The sequence below is a fragment of the Neoarius graeffei genome, chromosome 26, assembly GCF_027579695.1.
Source record: "Neoarius graeffei isolate fNeoGra1 chromosome 26, fNeoGra1.pri, whole genome shotgun sequence".
NCBI classification, from domain to species: Eukaryota; Metazoa; Chordata; class Actinopteri; order Siluriformes; family Ariidae; genus Neoarius; species Neoarius graeffei.
In genome coordinates, this window is record NC_083594.1 from 37,713,142 (window position 1) to 37,735,555 (window position 22,414).

At 40.6% G+C, this 22,414-nt stretch overlaps 1 protein-coding gene across 20 annotated transcripts in view; it reads right to left on the reverse strand.

Annotated features, from left to right (window-relative positions):
- The window catches only part of nfasca (neurofascin homolog (chicken) a), a 307,192-nt gene that overhangs the window by 122,899 nt on the left and 161,879 nt on the right, over positions 1-22,414 (reverse strand). For all 20 annotated transcript variants that reach the window (XR_009651631.1, XR_009651633.1, XR_009651632.1 and 17 more), the window contains 3 exons: positions 14,952-15,148; positions 5,521-5,643; positions 4,430-4,600 (listed from right to left, as the gene is read on the reverse strand). Coding sequence is in view for 17 of the 20 variants with exons in the window: in XM_060910012.1 (XP_060765995.1) it covers positions 4,430-4,600; positions 5,521-5,643; positions 14,952-15,148 (491 nt within the window). In the remaining 3 variants the exon portion in view is untranslated. The remainder of the gene's footprint in view (positions 1-4,429; positions 4,601-5,520; positions 5,644-14,951; positions 15,149-22,414) is intronic.

Below are 22,414 nucleotides of genomic sequence, written 5' to 3' on the forward strand. Positions count from 1 at the left end.
TGTCAGGCACCCTTCACAATTGGGGAGAAGCTAATCATGCCTTCGATTGTTACTGCTTGTAGTGAGGTGTTGGGTCCGGCTGCTGCAGCCAAAGTAAAAGAGATTCCTCTGTCAAATGACACGGTCTGTCGTCGAATTGATGATATGGCGGCAGACACCGAAATGCAAATTTTAGAAAGGGCGAAGTCATCTGACTGGTTTGCCATTCAATTGGATGAGACCACGGATCTCTCTAACTTGGCTATGCTTCTGGTCTACATCAGATATGCTCATGAGGGCCGGTTTCATGAGGATTTTTTGTTTTGTAAGGTGCTTCCAGGGACCACAACCGCTGGAGAAATATTCCGTATGCTTGATGGGTACATCTCTGGGCATGGGTTGATATGGGGGTGTTGCATCGGTGTCTGCACAGATGGGGCAGCGGCTATGACCGGCAGGCACAACGGAGTTGTTGCTCGGGTAAAAGCCGTTTCACCATCAGTGAAACGTTATTCATCGAGAGGTACTTGCCTCTAAACGCCTGTCCACAGAGCTTAATGAAGTTTCAAATCAAGTGGTCAAAATAATGAACTTCATTAAGGCCAATCCGACAAATTCCCGTCTATTTACAGCTCTGTGTGATGAGATGGGTGCAGATCATGTTCATCTGCTCTTGCACTCTGAAGTTTGTTGGCTGTCATGGGGTAAAGTGGTGAACAGAGTGTACGAGTTGAGGCATGAGGTTGAGGCATTCTTGATAAATAAACAGTCCAATCTTGCCGATCACCTGCGAGATCAGCCTTGACTTATAAAGGCAGCTTATCTTTCTGACATCCTGGACCATTTCAATATGCTAAACCTGTCGATCCAAGGCCAAGCGTGTGACATTTTTCAAACCAATGATAAAATCATGGCTTTCAAAAAGAAGCTCTCAGTCTGGACCAACAGAGTTAATAGAGGTGTATTTGACGTGTTTGTCTGTCTGTCGTCTCTGGCTGATGAAGGTGTGGATTTGGGGCAGGTGCCGGCAGTGATCGCGCAACACCTTACCGAAACACTGTGTCATTTTGATTCATACTTCCCCTCAAAATCCCATCTCATGGAAAAGCAAATGGGGAAGAGATCCGTTCACCAACCCAGAAACGAACGCTCTGTCACCTGTGGTGCAGGATAAACTTCTGGAGCTTTTGTGCGATGCTGGTCTGCAGTCGAGATTTGGTTGACTTTCTCTGTCTGAATTCTGGCTGTCATGCTGCGATGAATATCCCCAGCTAAGTGAGATGGCAGTGAAAACACTAATGTCTTTCCATTCAACGTACCTCTGTGAGACCGCATTTTCACATTTGACAGCCACAAAGACAAAATACAAAAACAGGCTCAACTCAGAAAACACACTCCAAGTGGCCTTGTCACCCTGTCTTCCTTGTTTCAACCTGTTAGTGGCGAGAAAGCAGGCACATCCTTCGCATTAGAATGCTGACTTTTCTTTTACCAAATCTCTGTGGGTGACTGAGCCTGTCATTTGAGGTTAAAAGTCAGCACGTAGCCTATGTTCAGTTCTCCCTTCTTCATACTGGGACTGTGTAATCAGTCAGTATTAGGGCTACAGTGGGTCTTTAGGTTTCTCGGTTTGAGGCCCCATGTTTCTGGTAGACCTTTTTATAAGTGTATGTTATTGAGGCACTGTTTGGCAGTGCTTCAAGTTCAAAGGTGTAGTTTAAAACAGGGCTTTTCAAAGTGTGGGGTGCGCCTCCCCTAGGGGGCGCCAGAGTTCTTCAGGGGGGGGCGCAACGTCAGGAAAAATAAACCAGAATAAGTTACTATTGCGGACATTTAGCGAACTTCAGCTAGCCTTTGCCAGAGACAAAATGGATCGATTTTTAGTACCTAAAGCTACAGTGAGTGAGGAGACAGAGTCTGGGCCAAGCAAAGAAAGAAGGAAGTATGACCACGATTATTTAAAGTTTGGATTTTCATGGACTGGATCTGAAGATGCTCCACTGCCACAGTGTGTTGTCTGCCAAGAGGTGCTAGCTAACGATGCTATGAGATGTTTAAAATGTGTAAAACAAGATTTTTTTTTTTTTAAAGCACAGATGTTTAAAATGTGTAAAAAAAGATGTTTTCAAAAAGCACAGATGTTTAAAATGTGTAAAAAAAGATGTTTTAATAAAGCTCATGTTTAAAATGTGTAAAAAAAAGATGTTTTCAAAAAGCACAGATGTTTAAAATGTGTAAAAAAAGAGGTTTTAAAAAAGCACAGATGTTTAAAATGTGTAAAAAAAAGAGGTTTTAAAAAAGCTCATGTTTTAAATGTGTAAAAAAAGAGGTTTTAATAAAGCTCATATGTTTTAAATGTGTAAAAAAAGAGGTTTTCAAAAAGCACAGATGTTTAAAATGTGTAAAAGAAAAAAAGTGTACAACAACCATTTTTTTAAAATACGAATGGAACATTAAGTATAGCAACAACAAAAATTGTGTGTGTGGGGGGGAGGGGGGGCACTGTTGTTTATTTGCGCTCTGAGGAAGGGCTGACTCTCCCACACTTTGAAAACCCCTGGTTTAAAAAAAAAATCTAAAACACAAAAGTAAAAAAAAAAATCTTGGTTTAATGGTTCTTACACAAATGGTAATAAGAGATTAATAATAATAATAATTATTATTATTATTGGGCCTACATATCAGTATATTTATGTAATTTGGCAATAATCTCAAAGCCAAAGTGGCAAATCTCAATGGCCTGGTCGATAATTCAGCAGGACGTGTAGAATTGCCGCGAGGCAGATGAACAGGGCATTTAGAAATAAGATGATTAGGATCACCACAGTAGAAACACAAATCCTCACATTTTCTTTCCTCTCTCTCTGAATGTTTTAGATGAGTCTGATATACCTCCATGGGCGTGTTAGTGGCTGGAGGCACCGTGGCAGCAATTTGTAAAGCTGGTCTACTGCTGATTAGATGATCCAACTGAATAGCTAGATTGATGAGAGAGAGTTTAGAGTTAAGTGTTCATCTCGACATACCAGCTCACTCAACACTTCTGGGCACAGACCTTGGCGAAAAGCAGCCTTTAAAGCTGGCTCATTCCAGCCACTGCCAGCAGCTAGAGTTCGAAAGTCCAGCGTGTCTTCGGTGACTCTTTCATTTCCCTGCTTAATGGTCAACAGACTCTGTCCAACTTCGATGCCCTCAAATTCATGATTGAAGATTCGCTTAAATAATTCCAGGAAATGATCATAAGATGTAGTGTGCTCACCTCCGCGCTCCCAGACAGCACTTGCCCACTGAAAAGCCTTGCCAGTCAGCAGCATGAGAAACTTTGGAATCTTATGATCATCGGAAATGCCAGGGAGGGATGAGAAATAAAGGGAGCATTGGAGAAGAAATCCCTTATAGCTGGCAGCAGCGCCAGCATATTTCTTGGATAATGGGAGGAGCTTTGTGGAGCTTACGGAGGCTTCGGGGTGTGTTAGGAGTGCCTGCAACATCACAGCAGCGAGCTGCGCCATCTTGGTGTTGAGGTCGCTGAGCATCTGCTGGTGTTCTCCTAAAAGGCACCCTTGAGCGTTAAGGGCAGCCTGCTTTTCCTCCTCTGCTGCATCCATTTGACAGTGACGTATCCTGTCAGGGTGCAGGCACTGACGGATGCAGGCGCAGGGGAGAGTGGGAAAAGCAAACTGTAGACAGAGCCAAAACAGTAGACAAGAAGTGTAATCAAAGAAACGGGCAGAGGTAGGTCGATCGGCAAACTGGATAACATAGATGAGACTAAGAGACGTGGTCGAAGTAAACATAAATAAAGGTCGAATACTAGAAGGCAGACAGAAAGTAAACGGCTTGGTAACGACTGGAAGGAAACACTAAACAATACTTCGCAGTGAGTAAAAGTGGTGTTTATTATATAGGGTTGTTGGTAATGACAATAATGAGAGACAGGTATATTTAATAAGCTAGAGACAGAGGGCATTGTGGTTCTTGGGAGTTGTAATTCATGGCAGCCATGTTTGAAGGCTGTTTCAAGCTTGTGCTCTCAACACTGTTACTGACACTGTCCTCACTTTTCTGAAACGTGTTGCTGACATCAAATTCAAAATGAGCATATATTTTTCAAAAAACAATAAAATTTCTCAGTTTCAACATTTGATATGCTGTGTTTGTACTATTTTGATTAAATATAGGGTTTCCATGATTTGCAAATCTACATATTCTGTTTTTATTTATGTTTTACAGTGTTCCAACATTTTGGAATTGGGGTTGTAAAATATGACAACATATCCAATCTGAAACATGAAGCAATGCACTGTAGTAAATACACACCATCAATAGATGGCCACATTCTACCTCAGTATTCATTATCTGATGCACATACTTAAATCTTAAATCCAATACGATGATAATATACACAAATACTCACTAATCAGCTGATCCTGAGTCAGCCCTTACTCACTTGTCTGCACTTTGAGGATAAAAGGATTCTTCTGTTGGATTGTGTGTGTGAAGAGAAATCGGGCATTGCAGCTGTAATCAGTGTTAGCATCCTTAGCGAGCACATTAGAGAAGTAAAGATCTCCATTCAGACCCATGGACACTCGAGTGTCCTGCAGTATCGGCATCATTCCTGGGAAAAATGAGCAAAAAACATTCATCAACTGTAGCCTTTAGAAATGAAAGCCTTTGTGATTCTGAAAGCTTCTGAAACTAATGTGAATTACACTGTGACAATGGTCTGTCTCATGGCTAGATAATAAGATTTGATTTTTAAAAGGAATATCAGAGGTTCTCAAGCTTTTTGCAGCCAATGACCCCTTTAACTATAAAATTATTGTTACAGCCTCATCAGAATACATATACATTTTATTAACATAATCCAACTATTTATATATCTGACTCATTCCTTAAGCATGTAAAATAATATTCTGGCTATTTATTTAAGCCACAGAGCTTTTTATTCCTGAAATTATTTGAGATCCAACGCAGATTTTTACCCAATCTGCATGTCTTTGAACTGTGGGGGAAACCAGAGCAAACAGAGGAAACCCACGCAGACACAGGGAAAACACACAAACTTCATACAGAAAGGTCCCTGTCGACCACAAGATTCAAACCCTGAACCTTCTTGCTGTAACATGACAGCGCTAATCACTTCACCACTAACAATGTGACTTTGCTAACCATAACATATTACACCGAGTGTACCTTGATAATAATAAACTATGCATATATGGGCTCATGTGCACTTGCTGTTAGTATCCTGATTGCAGATCTACTAAAATATCCCAGGGGTCTTATTTCTGTTCTCTCAGCAGTTTGCCAAGCAATGCAGTCATACACAGACATGCACTCACACACAAATTCACTACCTCAGCAGTAACACAGGCACACGGGAATGAGACACACACACACACACACACACACACACACACACACACACACACACACACACACAAATCAAGAGAGACAAATATAAATTAAGATAGGGACAGGTGGCTCATACAATCAAGTCAGGCTGAAAGAGAGTGAAGGAAAGTGTTGACTTACTACTGTCCATCCAGAATGTTTTAGGTGGGGGAAGGCCAGGAGGGGGATTACAGGCCAGGACCAAAGATGATCCCTCATTTACTACCACTGGCTCCAAAACCTCTTTAGGCCACAGTGGTGCCTCTGAGGACCAAAGAAAAGTGTTAGAGCTGGTCATTTCATCACAGAAAGCATTGCAAGTTACTGTACTTCAGTGCCACACCCTTGGGTTGTTGTACTGCCAATGATTTGTATGTCATCTTTTCTACAGGTATCATGAATGCCAGTTATTATTTGATTAATGCCTCAGTAAGCATGATCTGTAACGTTATCTTGGTGATATTAAAGACCAGTAACTTCAGAAAGGTTAATCATGAGTACATTCTAGAAATATAATGTATATTCCTGACAACAATTTAACTATTGTCATTGTGTACAGTGTTGGGGAGTAACGAGATGCATGTAACGGCGTTACGTAATTTAATTACAAAATAAATGTAACAGTAATACATTACAGTTACTGGAGAAAAATGTGTAATTCAATTACAGTTACGAAAATATTCAGAATTACAATTTGAATTATATCTGAATATTGTCAGTAAAACCTTGCCAAAATCTCATCTCATCTCATCATCTCTAGCCGCTTTATCCTGTTCTACAGGGGCGCAGGCAAGCTGGAGCCTATCCCATCTGACTACGGGCGAGAGGCAGGATACACCCTGGACAAGTCGCCAGGTCATCACAGGGCTGACACATAGGCACAGACAACCATTCACACTCACATTCACACCTACGGTCAATTTAGAGTCACCAGTTAACCTAACCTGCATGTCTTTGGACTATGGGGGAATCCGGAGCACCCGGAGGAAACCCACACGGACACGGGGAGAACATGCAAACTCCGCACAGAAAGGCCCTCGCCGGCCACGGGGCTTGAACCCGGACCTTCTTGCTGTGAGGCGACAGCGCTAACCACTACACCACCGTGCCGCCCCCTTGCCAAAATATTAAATAATAATATTTTTACTGTTTCGCACGTTTTCCTTATAAACATCCTTCTTTGCCATTTCCCTCCACAGCCAATATTTTGATAGCCATTCTGGACCTTCTGATAGGCTCTCCTATCACGTCTACATTTGCAGCGCCATCACTTCTGTTACTTGCCTGTGCATGCAGCGACCTGAATTTCAGTTGCCATACTACCAGAAATGTCACATAAAAATGCATTCCACTGCTGGAAATTTAGAAAACATTTCCGATATGTCACGGAAAAGGGCATAAATTTAACTGTGCAATGTAATGCTTGTTTGCCGGCTGTCAAGATGTTGTCCACATCGAAAATGTCCATGTCGAATCTCAAGAAACATCTAGAGGTAAGTGCTGCTTACTATAACTGCAAACGAAATATCAACTTAAGCAGGGAATTGCCAAGACTACCTTCACAGAGCCATACAGAGACCGTTCTGTATCTTAACCGTTCCACACGCTTATAGTGTGTCCAAATGAAAATGTATGCCTATTTTAGATCCATATTTTCGTTTCACAACATTACGCTAGCTACTCTAGATAGCTATCCATAGCTGAGGAGATCTTTGAGCCATATATGCCACACTTCCCCTCCCATTTGCATTAAAATCTAATGTACTATTCTCATGCAATAGGCTACATATCGATATATTGTTAGTTAATTCATGTTGGATCTGATGTTAGCACTCCTGACTTGCTATAGCTGTACGTCATTGAGAGTTTGCTAGCTAACAAACCCCTGAGTGATGCTAATAAACCCCCCGAGCGCCTTGCCACTCTGCTAACCCCATGCTTTATATTGGCTCAAAGGCATGGTTTTAGGCTACTTCATGATTTGTGATTGAAAATTGACTTTAGCAGAGTAGTGATGACATAATCAGATGAAATATCATATCCTAACGAAGAATAGACAGAAAATAAAATGTAACCACATAATATTTTCTTGAGTGTAAAGTGTAAATGCATTCGTGATGCACCACCTACTGGTCAAATATCTGCTCCTTAATTTTGTGTAAATTATGACCACGATTTATTACTGCTGCTGCTACTACTAGGCTACTACTACTACTACTAATAATAATAATAATAATAATAATAATAATAATAGCATTAGTGTTAATATTAATGTTATGACTTGTTTAAATGATTCTGTCTTGTTTTGTAATTAAGTGGAAAACAAGATTTCATGATGTAATACATTTTAATTAAATATTTATTTCTTCTTTTCAGAGGAGACATCCAAGCATTCTGCTGATGCATGATACATGGCATCAGTCTGATGTACAAGAAGATGAACTGGCAACCTCTACTCAAGTGACTTCTCAACCCCCTTTGAAGCAAGCAAGGATAGTGACAGGATTCAGCATGTCACAGGAACATGTGAACAAACTGGTATTTGATTTTGTGGTTGATGATGTACAGTGCTTTTCAGTAGTGGAGCAGCCATCATTCCGAAAGCTGGTTGAGGGTCTTAGTGCCGGGAGAAAACCAATGTGTCGAAAGACCCTGATGCAGCGGATTGATAGGGAGTTTGCAATTATGAAATAATCTGTAATCTCCAAGCTTATTGATGTGGACACTGTCTGCACCACAGCAGACATTTGGTCAGCACAAAACCGTAGCTTCTTCGGAGTGACATGTCATTGGATTGACAAGGACATGCTAGAGAGACATTCTGCAGCTTTGGCATGCACCCGCCTTAAAGGTTGACACACCTACGATGCAGTTGCAACAAAACTAAACAAAATTCATGCGGAATACAAGATTCAAACCAAAGTCAGATGCACTGTGACTGACAACGGAAGCAACTTCGTAAAGGTATTCCGTGAATTCGGTGTTAGTGAAGAAGGGACAGATGATTACAGTGATGGTGTGACATTTTCTGATGTCAGTAGTCTTCTTCAGGAAGAGGAAGATGAGCATTTTTTTCTTCCACAACACCAGCGCTGTGCGGTTCATACACTAAATCTGAGAGCCACAAATGAGGTTCACAAAGCAGGAGGGAACAGTCAATCACGTAAACTATACAGAAGTGCAATGGCTAAGTGCTCATCTATCTGGACCAAAGCACATAGATCTTCGTTGGCCGCAGAGGCAATTCAGGATATAGCCAAAATGCAGTTCACTGTTCCATCAGTCACAAGATGGAACTCAGAATTCAGGGCCATTACAAAAGTTGTAGGGCTCTCGGAAGACCAGTTGAGGGACATCTGTGATGAGCTTGACGCGCCAATGTTTCACCCACAAGAGGCGGCATTCCTCAAAGAATACACTGAGGTTCTGCAGCCTTTAGCTGTTGCCATTGACATTCTCCAGGGCGAGAACAAATGTTACTTAGGATTTGTAGTCCCTACTTTGCTGAGCCTCAAGACAAAGTTGTCTGAAACGCTACCTCATGTTACTTACACTGAGCACATCATCACAACTATCACTGAAGCTATAGAAGTGAGGTTTGGATCAGTGTTAGCCAGTCATGAAGCACAGATGGCAACCACAACTCTGCCAAAGTTCCGTTTATGTTGGATCAGCCCTGAAAAGAGAGATGACATGAAAAGAATGCTGCAGCAGGAAGCTGTTGCTTTTGAACAACAACAAAACCCAGTTTCATCAAGAGATGACGACAATGGAAGATCTGATGATTCAGATGATTTTTTTGTTTTCGAAAATGGCAAAGATATGGCATCTGACAGCACAGCCCACAGTGAGGTGAGGAAATACTTGGAGGACTCAGACACCAGCATGAAATCTCTGCGGGCATTTCCAATAATTAAGAAGCTTTTTGTGAAATACAATACTACACTCCCCTCCAGTGCACCTGTGGAGCATCTTTTCAGTCAAGGAGGCAAAGTTTTGACGCCCTCCAGAAATAGAATGACTGATTATCACATGGAACAGGTCCTACTCCTATGCTACAATAGAAATCATTATCCTAATTTGGTCCATGATGACTAATGGAGGATATAGGGCACCTACTAGAGCCCTGCACTCCTGCGGGAGTCCCACGGGACCCGCGGGACCCGACGCAAAGAAGTGCGGCGTGGGACAAATTTTGAAAGCTCATTGCGGGCACGAGCGGGAGGGGGAGAGCACAATGCGGGAGCGGGCAGGAGAGGTGATAAGCTGCAGTCCCGCGAACTAAAAACGTGTTTAAAATAAAATTTATAAATTATTAATTTATGTCTATCATATATAATTTGTGCTGAATATTTTATTTGGCATTAATAAAAACATTTTAAGATGCCTAAATTTGCGGATGTGGTCTAACCTCACGTACGTTTCTGAATTGGGAAACGCATCCCTGAACGTGAGCTGTAGATATTTATGCTTAAATCCACTCAAAGTAGGGGACGGGGCACCATCACGCTGTGTCTTTAAATTATATTAATTTCTTATAGGCCTACTTGTATTTCCTAGAATGTAAATGTGAGGAGTGACATATAAGCTATGTGCAATGTACAATATTCTTAATATCCACTGTAGATTTTGGTAGGTGTGTTGGGTATCTCTGTAAAGCCTCAGCTGCGCATGCTGCCTGGCAACGCGCACCCTCGCTACGTGCGCTAGGTGAAGGATCGGTCAGTGGAGAGCTCAGCTAAGCTCAGCATGTTTAATTCCCCAAGCCAATGACAAGAACTTTCGTGAGAAATAACGCGAACGTATGCATCATGCGGGATTTGCGGGCGGGAGCGGGACAAAATATGGCAGGCGCGGGCGGGACTGAAAATCATAATTCTTTGCGGGAGCGGGACTGCACAATGCGGGAGCGGGCGGGAGTGGGACTGAAAATTCTGTCCCGCGCAGACCTCTAGCACCTACCTTTACCACTCCATCGTCCAGTTTCATTTTTCTCCAGTTTTTGATTTTGATTTGCTCAGAAGCAAAATTTTTAAGTTTTTGTCTTGCTAATGGGGCATAGTGTCCAAGTTTGATAGGGCGCAAGCAGTCTGATTTACAGTGTCAAAAGTGATTTATTCTACAGTGTCAACAGTTTTATGTGAAGTTTTATCATTGGCAAAGAGCTAACACAGAGACACATCTCACAAGAATTAAGAGCAGCTTATTCAGTTCTGTCGCCTACAATGTTAAATGTTTTAAATACGTTACAATTAAAAAAAAAAGGTTGTGGGCTTTGTATCTGTATGTCAACTCAGATTGATTTTACAGTAAAATGTGGCTTGAAGTCTGACCTTGTGGTGGTTATTATTATATTATCTTTATAAAAGATGTGATGTTAAGTGATGTTAATTCATGTATTAAAAGGGGTTCAGTAGACAGTGTTTAGTATTGTTTTGAGCTTAACACTGCCAGGTTTAAAAATTTGAAAATGGTTAACGGCACAGAATACTCATTCAAAAATTAGAAAAGTAATCAAAAAGTAATTGAAAAGTAATTAGTTACATTACTCAGATATAGTAATTGAAATAGTTACACTAGTATTACATTTTAAACAGGGTAACTTGTAACTGTAACGAATTACATTTCTAAAGTAACCTTCCCAACACTGATTGTGTACATATGTTGTGCATGTGTATCTCTAGGGATATGACCATAGTGGAAATTAGGGGGAAAAAAAAGTTAAGATTGTGTGTTATGTTCAAATAATTGCTACTGTGCTACTTTCCATATCCACATAGTTTCATTCTGTGCTACACTATACATTGACATGTGCCCTCCAAAATAAACACTGGATTTGACAGTTACAGTGCCTTGCAAAAGTATTCATACCCCTTGAACTTTTTCACATTTTTTCACCTTACAACCACGAACTTAAAAGTTTTTTATTGAGATTTTATGTGACAGACCAACACAGAGTAGTACATAATTGTGAAGTGAAACGAAAATGATAAATGGTCTTCAAAATTTTAAACAAATAAAAATCTGAAAAATGTGATGTGCATTAGTATTCAGCCCCCCTGCGTCAATACTTTGTAGAGCCACCTTTTGCTGCAATTACAGCTGCAAATCTTTTGTGGTATGTCTCTACCAACTTTGCACATCTAGACGCTGAAATTTTTGCCCATTCTTCTTTGGAAAATAGCTCAAGCTCAGCCAGATTGGATGGAGAGTGTCTGTGAACAGCAATTTTCAAGTCTTGCCACAGATGCTCAATGGGATTTAGGTCTGGAATTTGACTGGGCCATTCTAATACATGAATATTCTTTGATCTGAACCATTCCATTGTAACTCTGGCTGTATGTTTAGGGTCATTGTCTTGCTGGAAGGTGAATCTCCTTCCCAGTCTCAAGTCTTTTGCAGCCTCCAACAGGTTTTCTTCCAGGATTGCCCTGTATTTAGCTCCATCCATCTTCCCATCAACTCTGACCAGCTTCCCTGTCCCTGCTGAAGAAAAGCATCCCCATAGCATGATGCTGCCACCACCATGTTTCACAGTGGGGATGGTGTGTGCAGGGTGATGAGCAGTGTTAGTTTTCCGCCACACATAGCGCTTTGCATTTAGGCCAAAAAGTTCAACTTTGGTCTCATCTGACCAAAGCACCTTCTTCCACATGTTTGCTGTGTCCCCTACATGGCTTCTGGCAAACTGCAAAAGGGACTTCTTATGTCTGTCTTTCAACAATGGCTTTCTTCTTGCCACTCTTCCAAAAAGGCCAGATTTGTGGAGTGTACGACTTATAGTTGTCCTGTGCACAGATTCTCCCACCTGAGCTGTGGATTTCTGCAGCTCCTCCAGAGTGATCATGGGCCTCTTGGCTGCTTCTCTGACCAGTGCTCTCCTTGCTCACTCTGTCAGTTTAGGAGGACGGCTATGTCTTGGTAGGTTTGCAGTTGTGCCATACTTTTTCCATTTTTGAATGATGGATTGAACAGTGCTTCTTGAGATATTCAGAGCTTGGGATTTTTTTTTATAACCTAACCCTGCTTTAAACTTCTCCAGAACTTTATCCCTGACCTGTCTGGTGAGGTCTTTGGTCTTCATGATGCTGTTTGTTCTTCAGTGTTCTCTAACAAACCACTGAGACCTTCACAGAACAAGTGTATTTATGCTGAGAGTACGGTAAATTACACACAGTAGGACTCTATTAACTAATCAGATGACTTCTGAAGGCAATTGATTGCACTGGATTGTATTTAGAGGTATCAGAGTACAGGGGGCTGAATACTAATGCACACCACATTTTTTCAGATTTCTATGTGTTTAAAATTTTGAAGACCATTTATCATTTTCGTTTCACTTCACAATTATGTGCTACTCTGTGTTGGTCTATCACATAAAATCTCAATAAAAAACTTAAGTTTGTTGTTGTAAGGTGGAAAAATGTGAAAGTTTAAGGGGTATGAATACTTTTGCAAGGCACTGTAAATGTACGGTGAACCCTGCGATGACCTGGCGACTTGTCTAGGGTGTACCCAGCCTCTCGCCCATAGTCAGCTGGTATAGGCTCCAGCTTGCCTGTGACCCTGTACAGGATAAGCGGCTACAGATAATGGATGGATGGATGGATGGATGGATGGATGGATGGATGGATGGATGTAAGGTGAACAATAAGCATTACTGCTTTTGCATACGTTTTCTATTTTGTATACATGTTGCAATGAGTTGCTCCGTTTCTGTTTGCAATTTAATTCTTGTGATTTATGCTTAAGAAACTTTACATAAGTATTTTTATTCATAAGATAAAGCTCACTAGCCGGCTCGATAACAGTGCAACTGGGCAAAATGTGCCATGTTAACAAGTGACAAGATTTTTCACTTAATATCAAGAAAGGCAAATAAAGAATTTGAAACATGTAAATGTAAAATACTGCAGTCGTAATTAATACAGTGCTTAACAAATTTCAAAATATGCCACACAATCACATCTATTTGTAGCAAGCATCTACATTTTCCTCAGCATTGGAATAAATTTAGATCAGAAAATGTGACCTTATTATTGAAGTTCAAAATGAGCTTTACTGTTCTCACATTTATGTACTCAGGAAGGCTGATAAAACAGATATTCTTAACACTGAAGGTACTGCAGCTGAAGGCTAATTTTCCAGAGGATTTTATTTTCTAGTACTACGCATGTATTTTGTTTTACGTATGCATTTTTTTTTGTATGTATGGTAGAACTTCTTGCTATTTGTCACATGTATATCAAAATATTTAAAAATGATAACTATGCTGTTTTATCACATGAAGTGCAAAGAGGCGCAGTGCACAGGAAAAGAACCACATCATGTTGGGATAAAGGAGCAGCTGACGCAAGCATATTGCAAATTCTCACAGTCTTGGCCAATTCCAAACTGATCAAAAGAATACGGTAGAAAATGTCTCTCAGCTGTACAGATCAACATTGTCTTTTTTGAATCTATGGTACATAAACTATAGATAATAGTAAGACACTAATAATGACAACATTTCCACAAACTAATTAAAAAATAATTTAGAATTCATTTTCAGGTCCAAGTTGCATTGACCAGTCAATGCTCACTCATGTCAGGATTGCTCGCCACACAATACAAAGTATAAGAAGTATGCTTAGTACTAGGGATGTCCCGATCCGATCACGTGATCGGAAATCGGGCCCGATCACATGGTTTCAGACTCGATCGGAATCGGGCATTGCCTCCCGATCAGGGATCGGATATATATCTATATAATATATTCTCATTTTTAACACATCAATAGCTATGCGTTGGCACAGAGTGAGACCAGACCTCTTGTCTCAACACAGCAACATCAACGCGTGTGGCATGACATCACTTTGTAGCGGAGACGCTATTGGTTATTGGCTGCCTGTTGCCGGCAAAGTTGAACACGGAAGCAGTTCGAAGCGGAAAGCAAAGCATGAGATCATTTTTTTTTTCGTTGGATGACAAAAGAAACGGGCTCAAACCTGAAAGGGTAGAAATGCTTGTTTTCATCAAGAAAAACGTTCATTTCCTTAATTGAAATTACTGTACACCACTGTGAGATGCGTTCTTAAAAGCAAATTACCGGCACTGTGGCACTTTATTTTTTTTATTTGTTTACATTCCTGCCAGGTATTTTAAAGTTATTTTTTTAAATTTGTTATTTATTGTTCAAACTGCCTCACGTAAGTGCTCTGTTTGCTAACGGAGTTGTTGGATGTTAAAATAAGGTATTAAATAAAAAATGAGGAACATCCTGGATCCGTTTCTTTCCTCGTCTTTATTTTTTATGGATTATAAGAAGTATCGGATCGGGACTCGGTATCGGCAGATACTCAAAATCAAATGATCGGTATCGGATCGGAGGGCAAAAAAACCTGATCGGGACATCCCTACTTAGTACAGATCTCATTGTTACTTAATGGGTTAGCTTGTTACTTAATAGTGTTAGCATTATCTTTCATATGTCATCTTTGGTCCAGAACATGTGGCAGCTCATATTTTGGTGTTGATTGTAGTGCCACAGGTATTCATATATAAATTTTAACACAGATCCCATGCTTACTTACTGGAAACTCGTAGCAGTATTTTCTTGGATATAGCAGTGCCAAAGTCATTCATAGCAAAGCACTGGTATTCTCCTTCATAGTCCTCAGGCTTTCCGCTATTCCTGAAGCTGATCTCCAATGTACCTGAGCGTTTCTTCATGGACACACGGGGATCCTTCTCCACATTGAAGAACTTCCCATTTCGTCGCCACCAAAACCTGGGCAAACAAATGACATGCAGTTGAAGAAGAAGAAGAAGAAGTTGTTTCAATGTTTCAAAGTGTTTCATAATTTCAAGGTCATTACACAGACTGGTGCATGGTTTGAGAGCAAAGAATATTACCCTCATCAAAATACTCATATCAAATTGTTGCTGATTAGAGACCATAGGCGTTCAATATCTCACGTTCAGAGAATGATCGACTGAGTGCATTATTCTAGCACAATACCACTGTGGCTAGGATCATGGAAGGTTTTAAAAAGCTCAATATACTGACAGAAAAACAGCCCATCTTAATCTGAACAATCTGCAAACATTCACGCAAGCTGGTGGAAGAAATTAGAGGAACTAGCGCCAATTATACATTATCAACTCTCTGAAACTGGAGGTGGGCAGGGGGACTAGCATTTCCCATGTCAATGTGAAGTGCAGAAAGTAATAGCACACACTCAACTTTCTGTGCTAATGCTATCAAGTTTAATTATAAAAAAGAGACAGAAATGTGTGTGTGTGTGTGTGTGTGTGTGTGTGTGTGTGTGTGTGTGAGAGAGAGAGAGAGAGAGAGAGAGAGAGAATTAAATCTGAATTTAAAAAATCCTTTATTAAAAAAGTTAAAACACTACAGACATACAAGAATCTCACTGTCATTTTGTAAAAAAAAAAAGTTTTAAGTAAACAAAACAATAAATAAATACAGTGGTGCTTAAAGATTGTGAAACCTTTAGAATTTTCTATATTTCTGCATAAATATGACCGAAAACATCATCAGATTTTCACACAAGTCCTAAAAGTAGATAAAGAGAACCCAGTTAAACAAACGAGACAAAAAAATTATACTTGGTCATTTATTTATTGAGGAAAATGATCCAATATTACATATCTGTGAGTGGCAAAAGTATGTGAACCTTTGCTTTCAGTATCTGGTGTGACCCCCTTGTGCAGCAATAACTGCAACTAAACATTTCCGGTAACTGTTGATCAGTCCTGCACACCGGCTTGGAGGAATTTTAGCCCATTCCTCCATACAGAACAGCTTCAACTCTGGGATGTTGGTGAGTTTCCTCACATGAACTGCTCGCTTCAGGTCCTTCCACAACATTTCCATTGGATTAAGGTCAGGACTTTGACTTGGCCATTCCAAAACATTAACTTTATTCTTCTTTAACCATTCTTTGGTAGAACGACTTGTGTGCTTAGGGTTGTTGTCTTGCTGCAGACCCACCTCCTCTTGAGATTCAGTTCATGGACAGATGTCCTGACATTTTCCTTTATAATTCACTGGTATGGGGGCGTCGTGGCTCAGGTGGATAAGGCGCCATACCATAAATCCGGGGACCCGGGTTCGATGCCGACCTGAGGTCATTTCCTGATCCCTCCCCATCTCTCTCCCACTCATTTCCTGTCTCTACACTGTCCTATCCAATAAAGGTGAAAAAAGCCCCCCCCAAAAAAATCTTTATAATTCAGAATTCATTGTTCCATCAATGATGGCAAGCTGTCCTGGCCCAGATGCAGCAAAACAGGCACAAAGCATGATACTACCACCACCATGTTTCACAGATGAGATAAGGTTCTTATGCTGGAATGCAGTGTTTTCCTTTCTCCAAATATAATGGTTCTCATTTCAACCAAAAAGTTCTATTTTGGTCTCATCCATCCACAAAACATTTTTCCAATAGCCTTCTGGCTTGTACATGTGATCTTTAGCAAACTGCAGACGAGCAGCAATGTTCTTTTTGGGGAGCAGTGGCTTTCTCCTTGCAACCCTGCCAGGCACACCATTGTTGTTCAGTGTTCTCCGACTCATGAACATTAACATTACCCAATGTGAGAGAGGCCTTCAGTTGCTTAGAAGTTACCCTGGGGTCCTTTGTGACCTCGCCGACTATTACATGCCTTGCTCTTGGAGTGATCTTTGTTGGTCGACCACTCCTGGGGAGGGTAACAACAGTCTTGAATTTCCTCCATTTGTACACAAGCTGTCTGACTGTGGATTGGTGGAGTCCAAACTCTTTAGAGATGGTTTTGTAACCTTTTCCAGCCTGATGAGCATCAACAATGCTTTTTCTGAGGTCCTCAGAAATCTCCTTTGTTCATGCCATGATACACTTCCACAAACATGTGTTGTGAAGATCAGACTTTGATAGATCCCTGTTCTTTAAGTAAAACAGGGTGCCCACTCACACCTGATTGTCATCCCATTGATTGAAAACACCTGACTCTAATTTCACCTTCAAATTAACGGCTAATCCTCGAGGTTCACATACTTTTGCAGTGGCATAGCTGAGGGGGGGTTCTGGGGTGCCTGTGACCCCCACCCTTTGTCGGACCATACATTTTTTTTCAATAGCTGCATAAGAATATTCGAAAAGCGCCCACTGTAATTTTTCTAACTTTTTTTTTTAAACTAGATTGTCACCTCAGCCTCATTAGGGTTTCTATAACCTTGACTTCCTGTGGTTTGGGCATGAAAACCCAGTTTGTCAGAGTGTATGCAGGAGAGGCGGATGTAAGTGCAGATATGTTCAATAATGCACAGTGTGATATGAGCATAAAGTGCGTGAAACGCACACAACAGGCAAACAGTCCAAAACAGCAGGCAAAGTCATAATCGAGGAAACAGGCAGGAGATAAATCGAGGAGCAGACAGAATATCAGAGGCAAAACTATACAAGATCAAGGGACAAGAAACAGGAGTTGAAAAACCAGGAGGTCAACAAGAACAGGGACAGGAAACAAGGCTCTCTAAGGCACACTAGACGCAGTGTAATACTTCGCATCATCCTTGCATGGGCGCAGTCCTTAAATAGCCTAAACATAGTTCATTGATTAAAGACAGGTGTTCTTTGTTAACGACGCGCGTGCCAGAGCTCGTTAGGCGCGCGTGCAGCCCGAGGTGTGCCTTCAGGTGCACGGGCCAAAGCGTGCAGGACTGAAACAGTTCTGCACAAGCGCAACACAATCACACTAGAAAGCATGGTCAAGCTGCCAGTGTAGCTGCAGTCTTTTTAGTTGAGAATTACGAGTATTTCCTCGTGTTAATAATTTGCCATGTCAAAACAAGCGAAACTTTCCTCCTCCTTCTTTCGATGTGAAGAGAGGTAAGCAATTTATTATATATTTTTTTCCATCAAAGTTGCATTTTGTGGCTTCAAAGCTAAGTTTTAGTGTGCCATTTCTAGAACACAACATCAAGAAAACGTGGAATAAACAGCAAGAATGGAAGAGCCAGTTTCTAAGGTACCTAAAACTAGCAATGGTAATTATTTTTTGTTACATAATGTACTCAGGCTGCCAGTCAGTGTGTGATCCCCCCCCTTTCAAAAGTCCCTGTTTTGCCACTCACAGATATGTAATATTGGATCATTTTCCTCAATAAATAAATGACCAAGTATAATATTTTTGTCTCATTTGTTTAACTGGGTTCTCTTTATCTACTTTTAGGACTTCTGTGAAAATGTTTTAGGTCATATTTATGCAGAAATATAGAACATTCGAAAGGGTTCACAAACTTTCAAGCACCACTGTAAGTAAATGAATAAATAACACACAGAGGAAACAAAACATCTTAAACAGTAGGTACAGAAAACTCTAATAAGTTATTAAATTGCACCTTATCTTCTATGACAATACAAGAAGCTCTTTTCTGACAGCATATATTCTTGAAAAATCAAAGAATTCAAGAAAAAAATCCAAATATTTAAAACCATCCCTGGACCAAATTAAACCACCTGGGAGGCTTGGTGTGCCATCAGACCAGTTTCTGGCTAACAAAACCACACTTTTTCCCCAGTTAACCTTGGCAGAGGATAAAAAATTAAAATCGTTAAACACTTCCAACATGATGTCCACATCCCTTTGGCTTCCAATGAGTATGCACACATCATCCGCGTAAGCCAATAACTTGAAAGAGGATTTACATTCTGGAATTTGCAATTTAGCGCTCAAGTGCACTAAAAGAGGCTCAATCGCTAAGAAGTATAACATACCAGACAAGGGGCAGCCTTGTCTAATTCCCCTACCTTAAAGTGCATATCCTGGACCAATTTTGTGTTTTGTTTTTTTTTTATATGAAAGTATGTCCCTTTATACACTCATCCAGAAGGGTAATTTTGCACAAGGCCATCTGTCTACAGCAGAAAAAAATAAAATAACAAAATGCATCTGGAAAAATCTCAAGGGAGTCTGGAGCCAGATTCGTGACATCACGTGCGGATCCGCCAGCAGGCTGAGAGAGCTTGCATGGGTTCAGTGCACAGTCTGTGTAGACCAAGTTTAGCAGCTAGCGATTTTGCATTGAAATATGGAATTGTCGCCTGAGCTTCTAAACCCATGGATTCATGTATCAATGCTCATCTATCTATTGTTACATAAATCATATTTTTTTCTAATTACTATTATGTATTTATATATTTCTTCATTTAGAAGAGTACTGGCTACTGTAGGAGAAAGATTTCATAAGCTACGCACATGGAATCGGCTAAGCAGGGTTGTATATACATTTAATGTGTTTGACAGGTCCCAAGATCTCAAGCCCTGACACACACATCCCTTGATACATGTGAAGTAAGTGTATTATCGCCCAGCACTTTCATGTTGTTTAATTTTGTGTGTGTCAATAAATAACATTATCCATGTACCACACAAACACAAGAACACCTAATATAGAGTATAGTCTCTCTTATTTCTTACCCTGGCAAGAGTCGACTTGTGAATCGCCGATTTTCTTGGTCTTTTTCTCGGCTTTGCTTTGGTCCTCGGCTTCCGGGTGCCTCGCACGAAGCGCTCCCATTTCTCTCTCACTGTCCGGTCTTTTGGAAAACGATGAGTACTAATCCCATCAAGATTGGTGTTGCTACACCCTCCTACGATACATCTGTTAACCATTTTAATAATTACGTGATAACGTTGAAGAAATTTGCAGAAAACCACCAGGTCATTTTCTCAAACAAACCAGCGCTGACATAGGATTCAGAAGGAGGCGTCCCGCACATGACGTCACAAAAATCAGTGTTTGCCGGGAAATCCAAATGCCAAGTTTTTTCAGAGGCAGACGAATTCGCCTCAAATGGCTTGATTTCAAGTGAATTTTTCTGGTATTGCGCAAGGTAAAAAAATTGCACAAAATGCAAAATGTGACAGATATTTGACCAAAGTTTAACATAAAATAGGAGAATTACATTGATCTTGCTCCTGAATTTACCTGTGATATGCACTTTGAAGGGAGCACACAAATCACCATTAATTTTCAGAATACTTTTATTGTCAGGGTACAGAGCTCTTATTTTATTTATGAAATCAGGATTAAAACCCAAAGCAGTCAAGATGCTCCAAAGATAATTATGCTCGACCCTATCAAATGCCTTTTCTTGATCAACTGAGACAAGGCCAAAATCCAAATATAAAAGTTTTTTCCAATTTCTAAAACATCTCTAATAAAAGAAATATTATCATGGATAAGCTTACCTGGCACACAACAGGTCTGGTCAGGATGAATCGCTTCTCCCAAGACTTCACTAAGCCTACTAGCAAGTACCTTAGAGAGCAGCCAATATTCTGCACAGAGAACTGAGACAAGTCTCCACAATCTTTTAAATCTCCCTTCTTAGGTAGCAAAGTCAAAACTGCTCTGCGACAACTGAGTGACAGCCGCCCCTTGTCTAAGCTGTCCCTGAACACAGCCAGTAGGTCTGCACCTACTTCTGGACAGAAAGACTTATAAAAGTCATCCGGCAGACCATCTATCCCTGGTGCTTCGCCACACTCCATGCTTTGAAGGGCCTTGTCCAACTCATCTAATGTCAGCACCCTTCTGAGGTGCTTCATTTGCTTTGCTAGAAACCTTGGGAAGATTCTCCAGAAAAGGACTGTCAAGAGCCTGCTCATAGGAGAGTTCACTCCTATACAGTTCCTTATAGAAACCAACTGCTCTCTTATGAATTTCACTATGGTCAGACAAGAGTGTTCCATCTTCTGAAACCAAGGCATACAGTTATGTCCATATATATTTGGACACTGACACAAATTTTGTTTTTTTACCTGTTTACTGAAACATATTCAAGTTATAGTTATATAATGGACATGGACAAAGTCCAGACTTTCAGCTTTCATTTGAGGGTATCCACATTAAAACTGGATGAAGGGTTTAGGAGTTTCAGCTCCTTAACATGTGCCACCCTGTTTTTAAAGGGACCAAAAGTAATTGGACAATTGACTCAAAGGCTATTTCATGGGCAGGTGTGGGCAAATCCTTCGTTATGTCATTCTCAATTAAGCAGATAAAAGGCCTGGAGTTGATTTGAGGTGTGGTGCTTGCATTTGGAAGATTTTGCTGTGAAGAAAACATGCGGTCAAAGGAGCTCTCCATGCAGGTGAAACAAGCCATCCTTAAGCTGCGAAAACAGAAAAAAACCCATCCGAGAAATTGCTACAATATTAGGAGTGGCAAAATCTACAGTTTGGTACATCCTGAGAAAGAAAGAAAGCACTGGTGAACTCATCAATGCAAAAAGACCTGGATGCCCACAGAAGACAACAGTGGTAGATGATTGCAGAATAATTTCCACGGTGAAGAGCAACCCCTTCACAACAGCCAACCAAGTGAACAACACTCTCCAGGAGGTACAGTGGTGCTTGAAAGTTTTTGAACCCTTTAGAATTTTCTATATTTCTGCATAAATATGACCTAAAACATCATCGGATTTTCACACAAGTCCTAAAAGTAGATAAAGAGAACCCAGTTAAACAAATGAGATAAAAATATTATACTTGGTAATTTATTTATTGAGGAAAATGATCCAATATTACATATCTGTGAGTGGCAAAAGTATGTGAACCTTTGCGTTCAGTATCTGGTGTGACCCCCTTGTGCAGCAATAACTGCAACTAAACATTTGTGGTAACTGTTGATCAGTCCTGCACACCGGCTTGGAGGAATTTTAGCCCATTCCTCCATACAGAACAGCTTCAACTCTGGGATGTTGGTGGGTTTCCTCACATGAACTGCTCGCTTCAGGTCCTTCCACAACATTTCGATTGGATTAAGGTCAGGACTTTGACTTGGCCATTCCAAAACATTAACTTTATTCTTCTTTAACCATTCTTTGGGAGAACGACTTGTATGCTTAGGGTTGCTGTCTTGCTGCATGACTCACCTTCTCTTGAGATTTAGTTCATGGACAGATGTCCTGATATTTTCCTTTAGAATTTGCTGGTATAATTCAGAATTCCTTCTTCCAACAATGATGGCAAACCATCCTGGCCC